The 21152-nt window shown below is 39.1% G+C and overlaps 1 protein-coding gene across 1 annotated transcript in view; it reads right to left on the bottom strand.

Annotated features, from left to right (window-relative positions):
- Window positions 1-1300: 1300 nt before the first annotated feature.
- The window catches only part of lama2 (laminin, alpha 2), a 198697-nt gene continuing 178845 nt past the window's right edge, over window positions 1301-21152 (bottom strand). Inside the window, exons 61-74 of the mRNA XM_042503943.1 lie at window positions 20728-20879; window positions 20418-20594; window positions 17689-17878; window positions 15770-15856; window positions 9530-9642; window positions 7899-7992; window positions 6142-6237; window positions 5546-5626; window positions 4864-4941; window positions 4650-4728; window positions 4346-4477; window positions 3788-3918; window positions 3033-3252; window positions 1301-2293 (exon numbers count right to left, since the gene is read on the bottom strand). Of these exons, the coding sequence (XP_042359877.1) occupies window positions 2133-2293; window positions 3033-3252; window positions 3788-3918; window positions 4346-4477; window positions 4650-4728; window positions 4864-4941; window positions 5546-5626; window positions 6142-6237; window positions 7899-7992; window positions 9530-9642; window positions 15770-15856; window positions 17689-17878; window positions 20418-20594; window positions 20728-20879 (1791 nt within the window). The 3' untranslated portion in view covers window positions 1301-2132. The remainder of the gene's footprint in view (window positions 2294-3032; window positions 3253-3787; window positions 3919-4345; window positions 4478-4649; window positions 4729-4863; window positions 4942-5545; window positions 5627-6141; window positions 6238-7898; window positions 7993-9529; window positions 9643-15769; window positions 15857-17688; window positions 17879-20417; window positions 20595-20727; window positions 20880-21152) is intronic.

Below are 21152 nucleotides of genomic sequence, written 5' to 3'. Positions count from 1 at the left end.
CTTCCCCAAAACAATCCATTTACTACTCATACTTCATCAAGGAGGCTCTACATGTGCTTTCTTTGGTAATTGGTTTATGAATTAGACACTGGACATTTAAACTAAAGCTTTTGTTGCTTCAGAGCTATGAAATCATCAAAATGTTTTTTTTTGTTTTTTTTTTGTTTTTTTTAGAAAATTACACTTTTAAATCTATAAAGATCACTGTCCATGTCTGCTGCCGAAACTGCATCTGTTATTCTGGGTGAGAAGATAAAGCCTACACAATGTTCACGTCTGTGTTCACTATTCCTTTTCAAAAGAGTGAAAATTTTCTTTCAGATTCACACAAATTCTCAGGGAACAAGGTTTATGGAGGACAAATTTAGAAAACTCACACTAAGATACATATTGTCATTTTTATTGTTTTAAGTTTGTGTAACAAGGGTAAAATAATATAACTGACAGACTCAACGTACCCTGTTCTTCCTTTGCAAGAGGGACTTTAATGTTATCATATTCACAAATATCCCATAGTATTATTAGCTTGAATACTGTGAGCGCCTGCAACCACAGCGCAGGTCTTAATACTAACATCATCCTTTGTGAAAACTTAAAGATCTACCTATGAAACATGTTTTAAAATACTTTTAGCCCTTAATTTGTAGCCATGATGTATTTATTGACAAGAGCTGTGCCATGAATATGAAGTCAGGGCCTCATATTGATAATGTGAAGGTTAGCTTGCACTTAAAACAGCACCAGATACTCTTGCATGTTTAGGTCCAGACAGGAACAAGATACAGCTATTTCTGTGTTTTTTTGGAAAGACAGTAATGTTTAGTAATTTACCACTGGTAAGTAAACGCAATACACTGAGATTCTAGTCGGTGACAACACCTGGTAGCCAATTAATTTCAATATATAGTGGATAAATTTGTTATTTTATGGTGTGATTCAGGGAGATATAAACTGGTGATTGTTAGGTAAACACTGTGTTTCACAAGGACTTTCAACAATGTAAAATGCTTGCTTTCTTCAGTTAAGCAAGAGCACAACATTGAGCCCAGGTTGCTTTTTCATCAGCTACAGAGGCATTAAGTTAACTCAGGCTCTCAGCCCAGATACAGTAATGTAGCCTGTAAGTCTGCACTGTGCATAATGTAAGCACAAATGCAATAAGATCAAAGTGAAGCACTGTAAATATCAACACTGAATTGCTGGAAAAGCAATTAGTAGATATCAGAATACTATAAATAAAAGACATGTATCTTGGAATAAGTTAAAAATTTTATCCTAAACGTTTATGATGACACCTCCTTTTAATGTTTTAGTGAGTGATTGATTCAGGTTTGTCATCTATAGACTATTTCTTCAAGGACACAAATGAGTTAACTGGATGTCTCTGTATCTGATAAAAAGCTGGTGTACCAGAAAGATGAGTGCTTGAGTGAGGTATGTTGAGCCTATAGCCAAAATTTACTATGTCACAAAGGTGGCTCTATTTTAACCTGGCTAGATCCTATGCTGCACGGCTAACCCGGGTGGAATCAGTTTCTGTTTCTGCTTGAAATCCTCCAAAAAACAACTCTCACTAATCAACTCCTTTGTAAACATTGTCACCCTACTGTCAGTAGTTACTCTTTTAAACTATAAAAAAAATGCCAAAACATTACCACTTTGGATTTTGGTTTTATGCTTGGTCTTGGCGAAGTCAGTTCAGCATTGCTGGTATATTACAGCTGAACATCGATTAGAAGATTGATAGTCTAATGATATTTATTACTGATCAGTCAGTAAAACCGACCAAAAACTAAAAATGATTTGCACGTTTTCTTCATGATGGGACAGTGTCAGTATACGTAAATGTAGTTCTTGAGTGTAACGTCTGCTGCATAAAATTTAAGAGCTGTAAAATGTGCAGCTGTCATGTTAAAAATTAAGTGGTAAAATAAATATTGTGACTTTGTAATTTTTTACTCTGTCAGACTTACCTCATGGTACACCCCTCTGGGCTCAAAACAAGCAAATCCTTGTGAAACTGATTTTACCTACTTTTTGGTTCAGCAAGAAGACGTGCACTGTGCAGGTTTGGAGACTGAGATTTGGACCAAGTGCTGTTTTAGGGAAACAAGGGGAGGCTTTGGCACTGGTTAGGCAGCTACAGCAGGACAGGAGAGAGGCTGGACTCCTTTAATCTCTAGAGCCTTGTTGAACTGCACGTCCATGGTCTTAGCAGCCTTGGTGATCTTCAGGTTCCTCATACAACCTTTGAAGGAAGTGCTGGTCGAGAGAGCTGACTGTCGAACTCCATCTGACAGAGAGAGAGAGAGAGAAAAAAGTGTCATCTCACTTATTGCATTTCTGGAAATATATATGTGTATTTAAAGTAGTTTTTGCACACTGGCTACTCCGCTGCAAAGTAATGTATCTATTTAATAGGGCATCTATTTACAGTGTGTGGTGTTGTCTATATGATGCTTTTTTTTAAACACAGCATCAGTATCATGACAAATACTTTGAAACCCAAATTAAGTTTTCCTGTGCTATGTTCTGATGCCACTTACAAGCTTTTTGACCCTGTGAAACCTGAGCAAACTGGTTTGATTTGACCAAATGTTATATAAAGTGCAAGAAATTTATAAGATTTGAGAAAGAAAATGACTTAAAAAATGGAAAAGAGGACATTAGAAAATGATCCAAATATTAAAAAAATGTTCTAAATGTATAATTAAAATGTAAATTTATGATTATAATGACATATATGACTTATGTTAATTGGAAATATAATACATAAAAAAAAATACTTTTTATTATTTTACGCACTTTGTTTTGTCTGTTTTTGAAGCAAAATTGTGGGCCATTGTTAAGTTTTCATTGCCTCTCCCCATGTTTTTGAAAGACATCGAACTGGTTTGCTCAAGTTTCAAAAGGTTAAAGGGACAGTTCACCCTCTAGATTGTTTTGGTGTGAGCAGGAAAGGGTTTTTTTTTTTTTTTCCATTTTGGGGTGAACTGTCCCTTTAAGGATTGTGCGTTAGAAGGCAGTTATACCTGGATATCCTCCAACATAGATGGGATCGTTGGTGTCACACGTATTGGAGCGTGTGTTAGGACTCTCTGCTTGACTTTGCTGCCCGTCGACCACCAGCTCCACCCTGTGGCGAAGCTTTCTGGCAGTAACAGAGTGCCACTGTCCGTCACAGAAGCCCTCTCCCACAGGCATGTGCTCCGCTGTGATTCGTCCAGCTCCGTTGTCAACGTGGAAAAGGAGCTAGGGGGAGAAATATGGAAAGAATAGAAATTGAAATGCATATAGGAAAACTACATTTTTTTCAACATCTGTCTATAGGTAACTATATATATATATATACACACACACACACATATAAACAAAAACAATGTAATGCAACATTAAATTAAGATTTAAATAAAAGAATCATTGTACATTTTAGGTTACTTTATTTGTTTTCTAGTGAAGAGTCAGATGAAAAGATTGGTACATCACCGCTCTCATAAAAGTCTTTTAGCTTACAACCAACTGTGTGTGTGTGTGTGGGTGTGTGTGTGTGTGGGGGGGGGGGGGTGGTGGGGGGCACTTTTACTGTATGAGGATATATTGTGTCACATAGTGAGGTGAGGTTCAAGATGCGTGAACAGAGCCAGGCTGAGAGATTCCAGCCTTTGAGCGCTGTTATTTAACAGACAGACATGAGACTGATGAAGAGCTTTTCATTTAACTCTCCGCCAGAAAGATATAAGTGTATTTCCAAAAATGTTACATCATTTCTTTAATCATTGTTATGTACTTTGCCCTCTACGATCTCTATTCCCAGTCCATCGTTGGCTTGGTTACTGACGGCCAACAGCACTCCATTGGTTCTGCTGGTTCGAAACTCCAATGCGATTAACACGTCCAAACCCACTCTGTAAGAAGCCACTAAAGAGAGAAAGAGACGTTCATTCACCTTTATAACAAAAGCAAGTGCTTTGTTGTCTGAGCTAGACTGCTTTTTTTTCTCTGGAGTTTCCCTATTCGGTTTGCAGGACTTTTTTTCTAACATTCTATTGTGACGTTTTTGTTACATTTTTTTCAAATTTCAGTGTCATACTATAACATTTTCCTAACATTTCTTATGACGTTTATGACATACTATAACATTTGTAATGATTTTTTAAAATCTTTTATGGAATTTCTGCACTTTGACGTTTCATAATTTGTTTAAGACAGCAAAAGCAGTTGCTATATGCATCACAACCACATACTGTAGCTGACTTCATAGCAGACTGACAAGATTTTATACCTAATTTTAACACTTTTCACACATTTCACAGCCTGTAACTGACATGTCAGCATCTCATCTCACCTGCTTTCAGGAATCCAGTGCCTTCAAAATAGGTGCCTGTCTCAGTAGCGACGAAGCATCTTCCTACCATGTGACTGGAGGTGGGCGTGGCCATGTTCAATTTAAAGTCCTCAGCGACAGTCTCAATTCGACCTAGACAGAGAGGAGGAAGTAAAAGGTTAATCAATTTGACACAAAAATCTAAATGCCAACCAGCATCAACAAATAATTAAAATAAACAACACGTGTGACAATTCCGACTTAGATAAGTACAAAAGTATAATATGCGACAAGTGCAATCCTAAATACGACACAAATTCAATACCTGTCGTGGCTGATTTGGTGCTTACAGGCGCTCCCACCATCTTCAAGTTACGGATACATCCATTGATACTGTAGAGAATCTAGGAACAGAAAAGAGAGAATGTTTGGTCTAATTCTAACAAGATTGTTTAAAAAAAACCAACAAAACAAACTATGATCATCATGTTGACTGATCGTCACTTTCAGTATCTGCATCTGTGTGTGTGTTTTTTTACCGGTCCTATTCTCTTGGTAGTGTAGTTTTGTGGTAATCCACCAACATACAGCGTTCCCACCACGTCTAACAGGTCAGCCTGAGAAGAAGAGACGTTACTGATGCAATGATAAGACAACCTTTTTGAAAACTATAAGATCTGAGGTTTCTTACTGTATGATTTATCTCTATTTTTTAAAGGTATGCTATGCAGGATGTTCATGAAAAACAATGTATAGTCTCACACAGAAGTAATCCCTCTCATGTGTTACTTATGACCCGCTGGAGGTGTGTGTATCTGCAGAGACTCTACCCTCTGCCTGTATTTTCTTCTTATTGTACTGTTTTACGGACGTTCTGGGCAGAGTGCAGGTGAGATTGTGACTTTCTAAAAATGTAGCAATCAGATGCCAGACTGTAAAATACACATCCAAGAGGAAGCTATAAAAATCATGGACACAGTGCCAAAAGTATGTAAACACAGAGAGGCGAAACACCAAGCAGACACAGCTCGTTCCAAAATGAGAGAGAGGCTGGGGCTGGCTTTTACTTTCACTGACGATACAGTTTACAAATTCATTAATTCCTGCATAGTATACCGTTAAGCAACATATTTCTTTTTTTTGTGTTTTATTTCGGACTTCTTGTTTTTGTTGTTGTGTTTATTTTTAATATTTTTGGAGAGGGGGGGGGGGGGGGGGTACCTTCTTTGGGCTGGTCATCTGTTTACTGTATCGTCCATCAACCATAAGTAGACCTCTCTGCTTGTTGCGACTCACACGAATCTAAGAGTGTTGGTGTAAGAGACAGTGAACAGGAATCATTTGACAAATAGATAAGCACAGTCCTGTCACTGTATCAACAGAGATAATATGTCATTTTGGTTGAAAACAAGATCAAAGAAGACAAATATTGCCATCACGTATTGTCACTTGAAAATTAGATTTAGTCTTCATTAGCAATGTACCAAAGTGGTTCATTTTTTCAGAGAGTAGGGACTTTCTGTAATAAATTGAACAGTTTTCAAGATCTATGTTCTGGATGGCAGAAAGAAAGGAAGCTGTTGCTAAAAAGAAATACTGAAAATAATCTATAATCTACGTCAACAGAGAGGGGAGTTGTTTTAAGAGTCCTGAAAGTGTTAAAAATGTAATTTGGTTCAAAGTTTCCTTCATTTTCATGTAAAACACAGTATAAGATAAATAGAGAATAGAAATAACATATTATTTTATAGCAAATTACTGATTAAATAAATAAACGAGTTAACCAGCATGAATGAAAGACTGAAGAACTGTCCTACCTTGTGCCAGTTTCCATCATTAATGGAGAAGGGTACGCAGCCAGAAATGTTTCCATGACCGAGATCATAACCCAGACAGACCTGTCCGTCCTTGATCTGCAACAGAGAGCGATTGAGCGTCATGACCATAGACTGTATGGAAGAAGAGGACGTAGTCACCGGGGTTTTGGTTTGTGGACTTCTGTTTTAAAGCCTAATGTGTGACATTTTGGTCGTCGTCCCTTGTTTTGTTTTTTTTAAACCCTAAGTAACTGTATTTGGATGAGAGGGTGGAGCTGTGCAGGACACACATCGTAAATTCTTATAATTTAACCACAAAGCATAACCTGCTTTATCGTCTATTTTACACTAAATGGAACCATAACATAAACAGTAAAAATCATGCTGTATTAAAGACGACTTGAAACTAGCAATTGAGACCATGAAGTGATTAGCGAAATATTTTCTGAGACAGTGGAGTGAAAAGTAGGGTCACTTTCTAAAAGACATTAAAGTTGGAGTTGATCTGTGATGCTCATCAGAAAAATGCAAGTTTAAGGCACTCCTGCACTGGCATCACTTTTCAGTGCAAAAGCAATGAGGTGCAAATATCTATGAGAATGGACTACCACCTAAAAAACGGAAGAAGCTTATTCTGTTGGGTACAAATATCTATCAGAACAAACTACTACAAGTAGAAATATGGTTGAATGCGGAGTAGGTCAATCTGTCAGGTAAAAATATGTATATATATGCACTACTCCCTGAATAATTCTAGTCAAATGTGAAGGAGTCACTTTGTCAGGAACAAATATCTATCAGAGTGGACTACTACCTGACCTGTATACATGTGGAGCAGGTTATTGTGTCAGGAATAAATATTCATCAGAATTAATGAATTAATGACTACCTGTATAAAAGTGGAGTATTTAATTCTGCCAACAACAAATATTTATCAAAAGACATAAGTAGCTGCATAAATGTAGTTAAATGTAGAGAAGGTCATTCTATCACATACAAATATCTATCAGAATGGACTACCATCTGTATAATGTGGAGTAGGTCATTCTGAAGGGTAAAAAAATTCACATCTTCATTAAATCTTGAGAGGGTGATTCTGTAACTTAGACTATTTCCTAAATAAAAGTGCAACAGGTAATTCTGTCAGGTACAAATATCTATCACAATGGAGTACTTTGCAAAAAATGTGGTTAAATGCAGAGTAGGTCTTTCTGTCAGGTACAAATATATATCAAAATGGAATACTTCCTGTATAAATGTGGAGTAAGTCATTTTGTTTGTACAGTTATCTACCAGAAATGAGTACTTCCTATATGATTGTGTAGTATGTCATTCTGTCAAGTACAAATATCCATCAGAAATAACGATTGCCTTTCCACTTTCATGCAGTTCATGATATTACCTTGTTTATCCTTGGTTCCTAAATATTCAATATCCTTGGTGAAAGAAACAAGTTCAGTCATTGTGCTGTCTCAGTACATAGATTGAAAATAGAGGAAAGATGTGAAAAAAATGGGAATTTTAGAGTCCCCAATTCCAAACATAAAAATGCCATGCTGCACAAAAAATAAGTGCGCATTATTCGTCAGATTGGAACAGAGTTTAGGCTTATTTCAGTCAGAGGTGGTGAAATGACCCAGCACCTTGTGTTATCCTGGACCAACCTGAAATAAACTTTTCAAGATAGCTACAACTTTGGGACAAACAGGGAGAAAACTTTAACTTCTATAAAGACAGTCCGAGCTCTCTGAGGATACCTGTATGGAAACGAAGTCAGCATGGTTGATTCTTGCCATGTACAGAACAAGACCTGACTCCTCCTTCGTCCTCAGCTCAAACTCCAATATCAGCCTGTGAAACATATCCATACAAAAATGTTAAGACCGCAAATATATACATACATAAAAAACATTCACCAAAGGCACAGTTAACCAGTTCTAACACAGGTACGTCGGTGTGATGCCTTGCATTTGTATCAGACTTTTGGAGAAGAAAAATAAGGGATTCCCACAGCATTTCAACATAAACACATTTCCTGCAAAGGTAATAATGTAGTAAACAACTTTGTAATGGACTTATTATAGACGAAGCATTTCTCAATCAAATGTAGAATATACAAACCAAACTGTTTGTCTGCAGTACAACATAGTAAGGAATATTGCAGTAAACAGCATGGAAGATAAATTGCAGTTTTAAGTGAGTCAGACAGCTATCTGGACATTTCATCATGTGTTCCGTAACTGACATTTTGATTTAGACCACAAGCTAACCCACAGCTTAGAGAAAATATCCACCCAACGAATGTATCAGTAAAATCAATGAGCTTGTTGTGGACTACCAGAAGAACATAACAGAACACAAAGTTGCAGCCTTGACAGTCGACAGTGCTTTCAATATGAATATTGCTGCAAAGAAACTCCATATACACATACACAGTTTCAAGGTGGACACTTGAGATTGTTGTCACCAATTCAGTATCTGACCAAATGTCTCCTGCTTCTGTACATTAGATAGGACGTTTAGTTAGGTCCACCAAAGTGCTTTTTCCCTGCTGAAAATGGTCAGTGACCTAAAAAAATCACATTTTTGGCAATCAGTCAAAAATTCACACCTTAATTATTAAAAAAATGTCACTCGCATTTCTAAGAGGGTACAATAATGAAGTGGGTAAAATAATGAAGTGATGACATTTTGTTTTCAAAGGTCAAAGGTCAAATTCACTCTGACATCATAATGTTCTGTGAAAACACTTTTATGGGATTTTTTCGGTCACAGTGACCTTGTCCTGTTTTCAGATATCTTGCTCAAAAGAATGCTTTGGGTGGAGTGATGGACAACCTGAAAATATAATTTCTCCAGCCACTGCTGTCACTGGCACCGAGGCATAAAAACCACTGCCGTTGTCTAAAAACTAGATGGGTGTATATCTGTACAGAAATGATTTTTCCATGTTACATCATCAATATCTTTCTATCAGTACAACTATTTCCATAGAAATAATAATGCATAAATTCTTTACATGATAGTATAAAATATAGTGGCCATTTTTCAGAATTATGAGTACCTTTACACTTACTACTTTTAATATTCTGCCAGTACATCTATACTTAAACTACATTTTCAAACTTCTATTTGCAATTAATTATGCCTTATTTTCACAATGCAGTATGGCAACTTCTACTCAAAGTAAAATATTTGAAACAGGGATTACAGGGATGACTTTTTTGGTAATATTTACATTTTTGGAAACTTTGCATTGATTTAGATAAACACTGCCTCCGCTACTCTGGTGTCAGTGTTTCTCAAAAGGTCAGTCTGTTACCTGTGGCAGATGCCACTCAACTTGCAAAAGAAAACAACAAAATGATTATTTATTCTGAGTACATACTTCTCTCTGACTTTGGTGTCATCAAAAGTGAAGCTCATGTGGCTGTTCCTGGTCAGTCCAAATTGATAGGCCTTCTCAAGCGCTGTCGGGGCCACAGCTGATGCACATGAATCCTGGAGATTGGACATAGCATGTCAGTTATACTGACAGGGTTTCACAGCACTGTTCCTTTTGCCTCTTGTCAACAGGAAACTTAACACCTGAGCAGAACACATGTCAGTCACAGTAATAGGGTTTCTGCCTCTGATCTGCAGGAGCCTAAAGGGATGTGTCCATCAAACTGGGTCAACAAACAGCTCTTCATATAAAGCAGGTAAACAAAAAGTTCACAAAAGATTAAAGCCAGATGTAGATTTATAAGTGAGGTCTTCAATGTGCAATGACAAAATACTTTACATTTTTATGGTGCAAACAACAATACTGATTATTTCACATGGTCCCAGCTAGTTGCAGAATATGGCCTATTAAAATGTGTTTAATTGCAGTCATCTTTCATCACCGTTTCTTTTCCTCTTTATAAGTTACTGCCAAGGTGGATTTGGCTGACACTGTTTTCAAATCAATGGACCCTCCCACAGTTTGATCACCCTAAATACTGCTCATATTTTCTCTTCATTAGAACTAGACATAACACACTACAGTTTGATTTCCGTTTGATTTGTGCTTCACTTTGGCAGCAGGATAAACAAAGTATTTCATGGGCATTATTATGCCCTTTGTCATGTTAAGGCTGCAGTTCAGCTGCTGACCAGAAGGTGTCAGTGTTGTAATACAAGTATGAGCACCTATTATGAGACTATTTTCTTTTTTAACTCCCTTTCTACTGCAGTTTTCTTTCTTCTCTCTTCCACTTGCCTCTTCTTCATTCCTCCCTTCCCTCTTATACAATTTTCTCCTTGTTAAAGTCTTTCTCTTGTCTCATTCCTGTCCTCCCAACTGCTACTATCTTTTCCTTAACTCCTTTATCCCCCTTTTTTCTGACTTTCTCACATATTCCCTCCTGTCCTGCTCACTTTGACTCTCATTATTTGCTTCTCTTGCTACTCTTCTTGTTCAGTTTCCCAACAAGTCCTCTTCCTTTATCTTCTCCATCCTTTTATATCTTCCTCTTCTTCTTCAATCAGCTCAACTTCCCCTTGCTCTTTACTGAAAAATGTCTCCTTTCTACTATTTCCTCTACCTCACCTGCTACTCTTCTATCCCCTTATACTTTTTTATTACTACTCTGAAGACTTGTCTCCACAGGTTTTTATTTCTCCATCTATCCGCTTTTATCTCGTCTTCAGCTCTCCTGTATAGTTTTCCTTCCACTTCCCATCCTCTACAGTGCTTTTATTTCTCCTGCTGTATCTTCTCAACTCCTCTTTTACATCTCCTGCACTTGTAGACTCCTCTAAGATTGTCTTATTGTCTTCTCTACTCCCATTTGTCACATTTTCTCCACAAACTTTGGTCAAATCCCCTCCACTTTTCTTGAGCTTCTGACCTTTTCAACCTCGCCATGTCCAGTGTTGTAGTATTTGAGTCAGTCTTGGTTCAAGACTACCTTTCGAAGATCTCAGTTTGGATCACATTTTTACTCCAGATTTGTTTTTGTTTTTTTCCAGACCGGCCAAGGCTTTGCCTGTGCAAAATAGGAGTGTTGGATAAAGATGGTTAAGTTCATGTCAGCTCCTCAGTGTTTGTTTTTGTTTGTTTGCTCATAGAGGACAAAGGAAAAATGCCTTTTGATGGCAGACATTTCCCATGGTAGACTAAGGCCATGTTCACACTGGACGCAGAAGTGCCCCAATAAGTCACTTGGTGCGAAGCCACCTGTCAGATGTCACTTGGCCCTTCACACCAGAAGTGCATTACTTCATGCTGGTCAGCAAGCAATCCGGCTCCTCCGCTCTTTTCTAACCACAGTGCTCTGTTTCTGTCTGCTTGTGTGTGGCTGCACATCAATCCCTCTCTGTCTAGACACAACTGACAAATATGTGGAAGAACAGGAAGCATATTTGATCATTTATCATAAGAAGATATATCTTATCTAATGTATTCTTTATTTGTTCATTATTGATTTTCAGGCTGTTAGACCGGAAACGCGGAAACTATCGCTGCAGGTTGCGAGCTTGTTGTGTAGCTCAGGGTATCAGACTCATGTTCTGTGTGAACAGCCCAACTGGTTAACATGAGCAATGAAAACAAGGGGATAGTGTTTCATGGAAATCTGTGTGCTTTGCGGCACTTCCACGTCCAGTGTGAACCTGGCGTTTTACATAGACATACATTAACCAGCTACAACATTAAAACCGCTGGTGAAGTGAAAAACATTAATCATCTTGTTACAATGCAATGTTCTGCTAGAAAACTTTTGGTCCTAAAATTCAAGTGGATGCCACACAAACACTGTTGCACACCAAGTACACCCCCTAAGGGGAACGGCACTCCCCAGTAGCCGTTACCCCAAGCAGGACCACTCACTATGCCATGTAACAAAAACTGCTCAGAAATGTCCCGAGGAACATGACAAACAGCTCAAGGTGTCAACCTGGCCAATGGAGCATCTGTACGATGTGCTGGTACTCAATCTCACAATCCACAGGACTCAAATGATGCCCAAATCCACCAGGGTGGGATACGTGGTTTACAACAGTATTTGGGTGGGTGGAGCGCATCAAATGGCATCAACATGAATGCCATGACCCAAGATTTCCCAGTAGAACATTGCATTGTAACAAAACAATCAGTAACATTCACTTCATCCACCAGTGGTTTTAATGTTTTGACTGACTGGTATATGTGCAGTTTGGCAATAACAGATACGAATAAAGAGTAATGCTCAGTTGATTTCAGTGGGTGTTTTTGTTTTTGGGTGTTTTTGTGGAATCTTTCGGATCATTTGAGGAGTGCCTACAGTTTGTAAGTTCCAAATTTTATGGTAAGTGTTTCATGCAGCGTGGGACTTGCACTGGTCCGGTCTTTAATTAGTCTCAACCCTTCAAAGTCTTGGTCTTGTCTCGGTCTCGATTCACTCTGATTCTCGTCATGACTTGCTCCCAGTTTAGGTGGTCGTGACTACAACATTGGCCAAATCACCTCTCCTCCCATTTCATCATCTCCTTCATCCCTTTCCTTTCTTCTCATCACCTTTTCTCTTCTCTTTATCATACCCTGCCCTACCACCTCCTCTCATCTCGTTTTTTTCATATCTCACTGTCTATAATCTCCTTTACCTTAGCCTCATTCTTCACCTGTCTATTTCTTCTTTATCACCCACCCCTGCCTCCAAGGGAAGACATCCCCAGACCTTCACCTCATCTCCTCCATCTTTTTAGCTTCACTCACCTCTTACTTCACTGTTTCTTCCCACCTGTCCTCACCTGATTCTCTTAGTTCCCCTCTCCTTTCCTCCAATCTCCTTTTCCTTTCCCCTCTCCTCTCCTGAATATATCTCAGATTAAGTAACAAATCTGCTTTGCCATACCTACAGTGTCAGTGTGAGACAAAGTTAGAGAGAGGAAGAGCATCTGAGACACTGTGTGTGTATGTGTGTCTTAATCTCTTCTCCTCTTGTTCTCTTTCAAGTGAAGACATTCCCCACACCGTGACCTTGCTTTGTTACAGCTGACACTCACCTCTTATCGTGCTCTGTCCTCATATCCTCTCCTCCTCCTCAACCTCCCTCTTTTTTTCCCCCTCTTTCTCATTCTCTCCCTATCTAACAAAAGGGAGATGTCACTTGCTCAGAAGCTCTTTCCTTCCCTCTCCTTTTCATTCTTCTCTTGCTTCCTCTCCTCCGTCTTTCCATTAAGCCAACAAAAGGCGGGCGCCGCTCTGTTCAGAAAGACTCTCTCTCTCTCTCTCTTTCCTCCTCTTCCTCCATGGCTGCACCTTTTCTCTCCGCTCACATCCCCCTCTCTGTCTTCGGTCCTCTTTCATCCTCCTCTTCTCGTCCCTCCCTTTCTCTCATCCCCTCTGCGTCTTTCCATTAAGCTAACAATGGGGAGACCGTCTTCCATTCAGAGTGGTTGGAGGTCACACCAATAGAATCTGAAGTCATTTAGTTGGGATTTTGTATAAGCGTGTGTGTGTCTGTCTGTACAAGTGAAGACGAGCCTGTGTGTGTGTGATCACTCTTGAGAGATCAGAAGTCCTCTTTCAACTTATTGTAGTTTTTAGAGAAGCTCCTCTTGGCCTTTGGTAGTAATTAGCTTTAGCTACAAGTGTCTTACTGCTCAACTTGTGTAATTTAGAGAGAGTGCAATATTCCTTAAGCATATGTCAATGGTCACTGTATTGCTTTAAGAAGTATTTCACTACTAGAAAGATGACCTTTAAATAAAACTGGGCTTTCTATGCAGCAGAAAGATGCAAATACTTTTGAAATTGATGCCACATGACCAGAGAAAACTAAGGAAAAGCCTCTGGCATTCGCTTTTGCTCAAGTGGTAAAAAGGCTACAATCACCAGAACACTCTGCCGGGCAGCAGCCCAATAAACAATCCTGAGGTGACGTATTGCCAACTTGTCCGTTTGACAAAATGGTGGCCAGCTGTTAACAAACAATCTCTTATCAAAGTAAAAAGTTGAGCTAAAATATGTTTCAGAAAACATTTAATGCGATATTTAGGCAACACAGTACCAAATCTTGCTTCATATTTTATCAGTACTACTTAGTTTTACTGTTTGATCTCAGTTTTTTTACCCTGTATTTTTACAATGCAGGAAGTAGTTTGGCACCCACTTCCTGTTCACAAACTCTTGCTATTGCAGCTAAAGAGTGCACTAAAATATGTTTCTGAAAACATTTTAGGGGAGTAACAGAATTAAGGTGGAAACAGAACCTTGGTTTATATACGATCAGCACTGCCTAGTTTTACCGGTTGATATGAGTTTGGTCTGAGAATTAGGAGGGAGGGGCGGGTCTGTCTCTTGTTCCATTTATTTTCTTTGTATAAGCATTGGCGGCATGGATGACAGGAAATACGAAAATGCCTGATAGATGTTTATCAGAAAGCTCTGCGCATGTGACTATCATATTTCAAAAGTCTTGACTGGCTGCAGAAAGAAATTAGGCAAAATGAAAGGAGTAAGCTGCAGTGGTTAATTGTTCATGAACACAAACTCAAGTGAGCGTGTTACAAAGGATAAGTCTGGTGATGTTCTATATTTTTCTTATTGTCAAGAAAACCTTTAAAAATACTAAAACCAACAATGTATTGATCTAACAAATATTGTTTATTTAACCTAAGCTTGATAAAGCTATGCTTCTGCACCATAGTGCTTCGTTGTTGATCAAAAACTATTAAAACAATTAGTATGTCTGCCATTGCACTGAGTGACATGTTCCTTCATTACTATGAATGTGGGCATTGGACTTTGTATTATGTGAAACCCACAGACACCTTCCTGATGCCCTATAACACTAGAGCATCAAATCCAGTCCCCTAAAAAGACACTATGTAACTGTGTTGAAGTAAAATTTGTCAAAAGTCTACAATATTCAGCTGTTATTATGTAAATTTGTGTTTATTTTGATTTGTGATCAAGTTTTAAATATTCACATCTTCAGACGGAACCAATGGGCTTGTGCCTCCGTGTCAGGGGCATAAATATGGACAGTGCAAGCAGTGTGGTTGCACTGGGGCCAGGAACGAGAGCAGGCCCTCCAACACTATGCTGGACCAAAAATGGGCTCTTTTGAGTGTTTCAGAAAACACGCCTGTATTCAAAGAACTCACATTAAATCAAAATAGGTACCATTTGCTATACATGTACTCCAAAAGTAACACCCAATTTCACAAGCTTTATCCTTTAAAGATACACTATGCAGGATTTTCCTAAAAACCAAAGTATAGACTCATACCAAAGTAATCCTTCTCAGTCATCACGTAAGACCCACTAAAAGTGTGTGGTGATGTATCTTTCTGCAGAGACTCTGCCCACTGCCTGTATTTTCCTTTTTTCTATGTTAGGGACATCTACAGGCGTGTACTCCCACAGCGCTCAGGTGAGGTCAGGGCTTAAACAGGTGCCAGACTGTATGTGGCAGGCATCCAAGAGTAGTGGCGCCAAAAAATGCAAATATAGCGAGGTGAAGCACTAAAAGAGAGTGAATCAATTTTTATATTCACTTTTGCTGGTGAGTGATTTTATAATCTGTGACAATCCTGCATAGTATACCTTTAAACAGTGTTATTTGTATACAAGTGTGTATGTGTGTGTGTGTGTGTGTGTGTGTGTGTGCGTGTGTACCATGTCAGCGCCGGGCTCCTGTTTATCAGTTGGCGAGGCTGCAGCAGCTGTAGGTGCAGCAGCAGTTGCAGCAGGGGGCTTGGCCTCCTGCAGGTCAGCAGTCAGGGAGCAAGAAGGAAGGAGATTAGTGGCAGCCACAGAGCCAGAATGGTGGCAGTGTGTATGACGAGCACACAGCTCTGCAATCAGCTACAGGCAGGCACTGATGTCATAAACACGTAAGGTTAAAAAGGTTAATGAAATTATAGAGAAACTTTTAAACTCCAGCTTACTTTTTCCCCCTGAATTGAAGCATAATTACTACAACATTGACCAATATTTAATTTTTTTTTCCTAATGGTTCTTCTACCTCGTTTGACTCTGACCAAGGCAGACTTTGTTAGCTCTAGAGAAGAATAGTAAAGGCCGGCTTTCAGTTTTTTAAATCAAAAAGGCCTGATTTTGTACTGAGAATTTACCCTTTCTGATACTGTGTTAATGTTATATTTCAGTGTTAATGAGAAAGATTTAAAAGCTGCAATTTAATAAGGCTAATTAAAGGCAAAAAAATATTCAGATGTCAATTCCGAAAAGGTTCACTCCAAGGTGCTCCTTTAGCCTCCAAATTGGTGCTCACAAATAGTTGTGACAGAAAAGTGGGAGATAAAGAAGTTTCTTTATTCAAGCACATGCTGAGACTGTTGTTTACTGTCAGCTGTGATTACTTCTTTACTCAACAAAATCCTCTGGCTGCTGATGAAAAATGAATGTTGCGACCCCTGTGCAGAGCTCTGTCTCATGGCACAGGAGCGCAACACAAAAAAGTAGCAATGGTGTTTAAATTTGAGCTCTACTGTTACATAAAAAAAATCTAGCATTATGAAAAGCTAATGTGTCCAACTGCATGACATGAGCCATTTAAACACAAACATGGTGACTACTCTGTGCTGAATGTGGACAAATGGTTTATTTATGCTCACTGTCTAATTAGTGTATCTGTATCTGAATGATGATAATGACTTACTTTCAGCCTTAAGTGTAGAAATAAAGCTCCTTGCAGCCTGTGGTATACTCCATATCATAAAACAGATGAATTTACAGCCCATAAAGTAACAAACCAGACTTACAGTGAAGCTGCCACAGCTCGTTGGCTCTGTGCTTCATGATCAATGTCCTTTTAGAGGTGTAGTTTAGCAGGTAACTGGGTAACTGATAAACTATGACTGCTGTAAGGCTTATAATATATTAAATGAATGAGATATATACTGCTTGCCCCAGTGTTAAGGGTATGATGTGAATGACTCACTGCCTACCAGCCTCTTAGCGTAGCAGCTACGTGTTAGCTGAGAGTGCTTTGGCTCCTCTGGGCTCATAAAGCATAAATGGCATGCACAGTTAGCGTAGCGTAGCGCCGTGACTCCACACCATATGACAGGCTGCCAGAGGTGGAGTTTAGTGGCTCAAGGCTAAAGGGACTATAAAGAAGAGTTAATGGGCTGTACAACTGCTATGTGATGAAGCGCTAAGCTAACAGGGCGAGGCCATGGCTGCATTTCATCAGAGAGAAAGAGGTGTGTGTTTGTGTGAGTAGTGGTCAGAAAAAAAATAATAATAATATGGCGGAGTAGGACATGTGTGCACTTCTGTACATGTGTGTGCATATTGGCGTATGAGCTTCTACTGTATCGTCATATCTGCATCTAAACATGTGTGCTTTCTCTGTGTATGTAGATTTCTCAACAATATAAAGCTGGCCTACTGAACAAAAGCATTGGTCATCATATTACTGTTAGCAAGAACCTCTAATTTAACATGAATATCAGTTATTTAATTACCTATTTCATTTACTTTTAATACCTCAACACCTTCTGTGTAAAAATATCAATGATGTTTAATAGTCCGAGTGTGTGTTTGTTTCCACGTTAATTTGAGCCACTTACAGCAGGAAGACCTGAAGGCGGTGTAACTGTGGCTGGGGTCAGTGGAGGACTGAGTGGCTTCGACTCCTCCTTTTCCTTCTCGGGCTCCTCTTCTTCTGGCAGAGGAAGTAGAGGCGGCTCTGGGGCGAGGTTGGGGCACTGGCCGATTTCGGCGTTCTCAAAGGACACAGGCAGGGAGAAATCTGAGAGACTGAGAGATGAACGGGTGATTCGTATTAAATTCTTGAATGTTTAGTTGACACAGATAGAAACAGAAGAGTCAAAGTGAGCAGAAATTACAGGGAGTTGTTACTGTGTACAAATGAAATGCTACAGTAGATAGATTTGTGCTTGCGTTATGACAATGATTTTGACAGATGGGCTGTGCTTTTGTGTATTTACATTTTAATGTTCAGCACATGTTCAGACAAATTTGTAAAAGGCCCAGACACACCAAATTGCTATCAAAGAACTACTGGGGATGAAAGCCGACTTTTGCCAGGCTTCTTTTCATATGTCTTTTGGCCAAAAAGTTGCACTTAAACACAACACAAAGACTACAGTCAACGCTCAACTGCCACATACGTTCTGCACCTGCATGAAAGGAAACTCACCATAGCAGTAGGTACTGGAAGTCTATTTGTCATTCAAAAAGAGAAACTAGAAGACAACAGGATGGATTCAAGACACTAGTTAGCCAGTTAGTACTTCAACAACACAACCCAATGTTGAAAGAACAAATTACATTTACTGTGCACAAGCTAACAATAAGGCAACATTTACAAACTATTCCTGCTAAAGAACTCAATAACTAAAAAATCTTACCTAATATATAATGTATGTTTTCCATCTCATAATCTCTTGACTTTTGTAGTTTGTTTGCTTTCCTCACTTTTGTTTCTCTTCTCGTGCGCTTAGCTGAACTGCCAATCCTAGTGACTTCACTCACTAAACTGTCCGAAAAACAGCCAACACGTGCATACTACTGCCAACAGTGCTAGAAAACTAGAAAACTAGGGCTATTGATGCTCAACGGCAGCATGACATTGACAAACAGCCCACCATGGGCCTGGTGTGTCAAGGCCCTGACACTGAATCTTCCAATTAGATTAGGAAGTCCTTATTGTCCATGAGGAGGAACTTTGGTCAACACAACCAAAATCACACACAACCAACATCATAAAATAAAACAATAACTTGACATAATAACATATAACATACAACAGATGTCATCATGATATGAACTGCAGTGAACACAGCGTGAACTATCATCATTCTCATGGACAGAAATAGCAGCTTTTAGCAGTGGAAATGTATGCAATCTGAAGCAAATTTGCATATGTTCTTGTTTTGCTACACTTTGTATTTAATCACGGGGCCTCTACAATTTTTCATTTTTTTTGTAGCCTGAATGCATCTTAATAACATCAAGGGTCGGGGCCACGATACACTTACTGAAAAGGTCCCGTTGTGTTTAAGTGTTAGAAGAAAGGAATTAAAGTGGTTATTATATATATTTAATGAAAACTGACACCACAGAAAAGACACACAAAGAATGATGAAGTCTCGCTGACAGATGTATATGAGACAGAAGGTACAGCGTTGGGGTGATAGGGGTGAAATGAGGTGAGCGATACACAAATGGACACAAACATAAACACACAAAGATGAGAGAGGAGTGTAATTTGAGTTATGAGTATGTTTATGATATTGGACAGTTCCATTACTGCTGTTCAGGCAGAAAGAGACGCTGGCTTTATCATCATCATCGTCACTGTGATCTTTTGCAATCATATTAATGACAGTTTAACCCAACAGTGTATGAGGTCAAAATTAGGCCGGTCGTCTTGAGCCAGAAAACATTATTGGATAAACCCTAGGACAATGAGGGGAAGCTACACGGTTTGATGAATGGGCATTAGTACGGTGCATTTAAGGTGAACAGTTCAAGTTTGCTGAAGTAAAAGAAGCTGGTCAGTTTTGCCGGTGTCAGTGTTTATAACATGGTGGAAAGCAGGAGGAGAGAAAAATCCCAAATCAAAAGCTGACTCTGTTCTTTTGCTCTGAATTTATCTTGTGATGTCAGAACCATATTACTCTGTGGATGTATCAAAATCAATCAAATAGTTTCAGTTATTGCTAAGACATTTTCATCTGACCAGATCATAATACAGAATGTGATTGGCTCTGATGGAAAAACAAACTGGTGGGAAAAAAAGGTCAGTCACCATAGTTTAGGTTATGGTTTGATTCAGCTACAAAAAGTGTCAAGACATGGAGGAAAGATATGAGTATTAATGCCTGACTGAACAATAAAACTGACTTTGAAATGTCGACTGCAACAATGCAACTGATCGAAAAGTCTTGAATGTGATCCTCAACAGATAATTATGTTTGGTCCTCAATTATTAATCCTGAAACTATTGCTGAGGAAAAAAAAAATCATGGTAAGTTCGCTTGTAATCTATTCAAGAAGAAACTGAAAATTTGCTGACCTTTGCCCCTCAAAAAAGATCATACTTTATGATTTTAGTTTTAATAAATGACTAATTAAAATAACAATAAATAAAAAATATTAAACATAGAAATCGATTTCTCATAACACTCAGTTTGAAGTGTAAGCCCTTCTCTACCCCAGCCAGAATATGCCCCCTATTTCTAGATGTCAACATGCAAAATAGGGGTGTAAGGGCAAAGAGATAGAGGCAAGGGGTGTAATGAGATTGAGCTGTAGACTAGATTTTACGTACACAGCGTTAACCATGAGGTTCCATATACATCCCTGGAATGGGATGTTGGCTCTGTTGGACGTCTGCTCTACTTCTGCAGGAATACCACCAAGGAAGATTCGCTGCAGGCTCACTGGCTGGTCATTGGGAAGCGCTGCCTCCCTCTTGGCCTCCTCATCCACCTGAACTGCAAAAGATCTGAAGAAAAGCCCCCACGGAGACGAGCGCACAGAAAGCATTACATTGATTATGCAGCATGAAAGTCTTCAAGAGAAAACAAATTCTGTTGCACAGGTAGGAACATGAACTGAAGAGACACACAAACACCAACCTGCCAGGTTGCCTCTCTATGCGCAGAGAGTGCTCCCTTCCGTCATTCAGTATGCCTTGCTCAGGTCGTCTGATGAAACGACGCGGACTGTGGCTGCCGGTAAACACCAAGACCTCCAGAGAGCCTTTGTTCAGCATGACTGAGAGGTAGGGCTGCAGGAGTTGGAGATAAACGTTATTAGTTGTGGAAATCTGTACATCCATATTATTCTCAAGGCACCAAGCTGGGGAGAGGACATGAAATGGAGAAGTTCAGGCTGCTATACGGGAAAGGGGCTCAGAATTTCACTACTATATAGTATATACCACCTCAAAAGCCAATACATCTAACATTACTCACTGAGAAGGCTAGTGTAGAGGAGGTTTTAGACTATCTACAGAGTATTGTATACTGAGTGAACATTTTGATGTTGAGGAGAAGTTGAT

Source organism: Plectropomus leopardus, chromosome 16, assembly GCF_008729295.1.
Source record: "Plectropomus leopardus isolate mb chromosome 16, YSFRI_Pleo_2.0, whole genome shotgun sequence".
NCBI classification, from domain to species: domain Eukaryota; kingdom Metazoa; phylum Chordata; class Actinopteri; order Perciformes; family Serranidae; genus Plectropomus; species Plectropomus leopardus.
The sequence above is the reverse complement of the archived record's forward strand: the minus strand, read 5'-3'. Positions and strand labels throughout refer to the sequence as shown.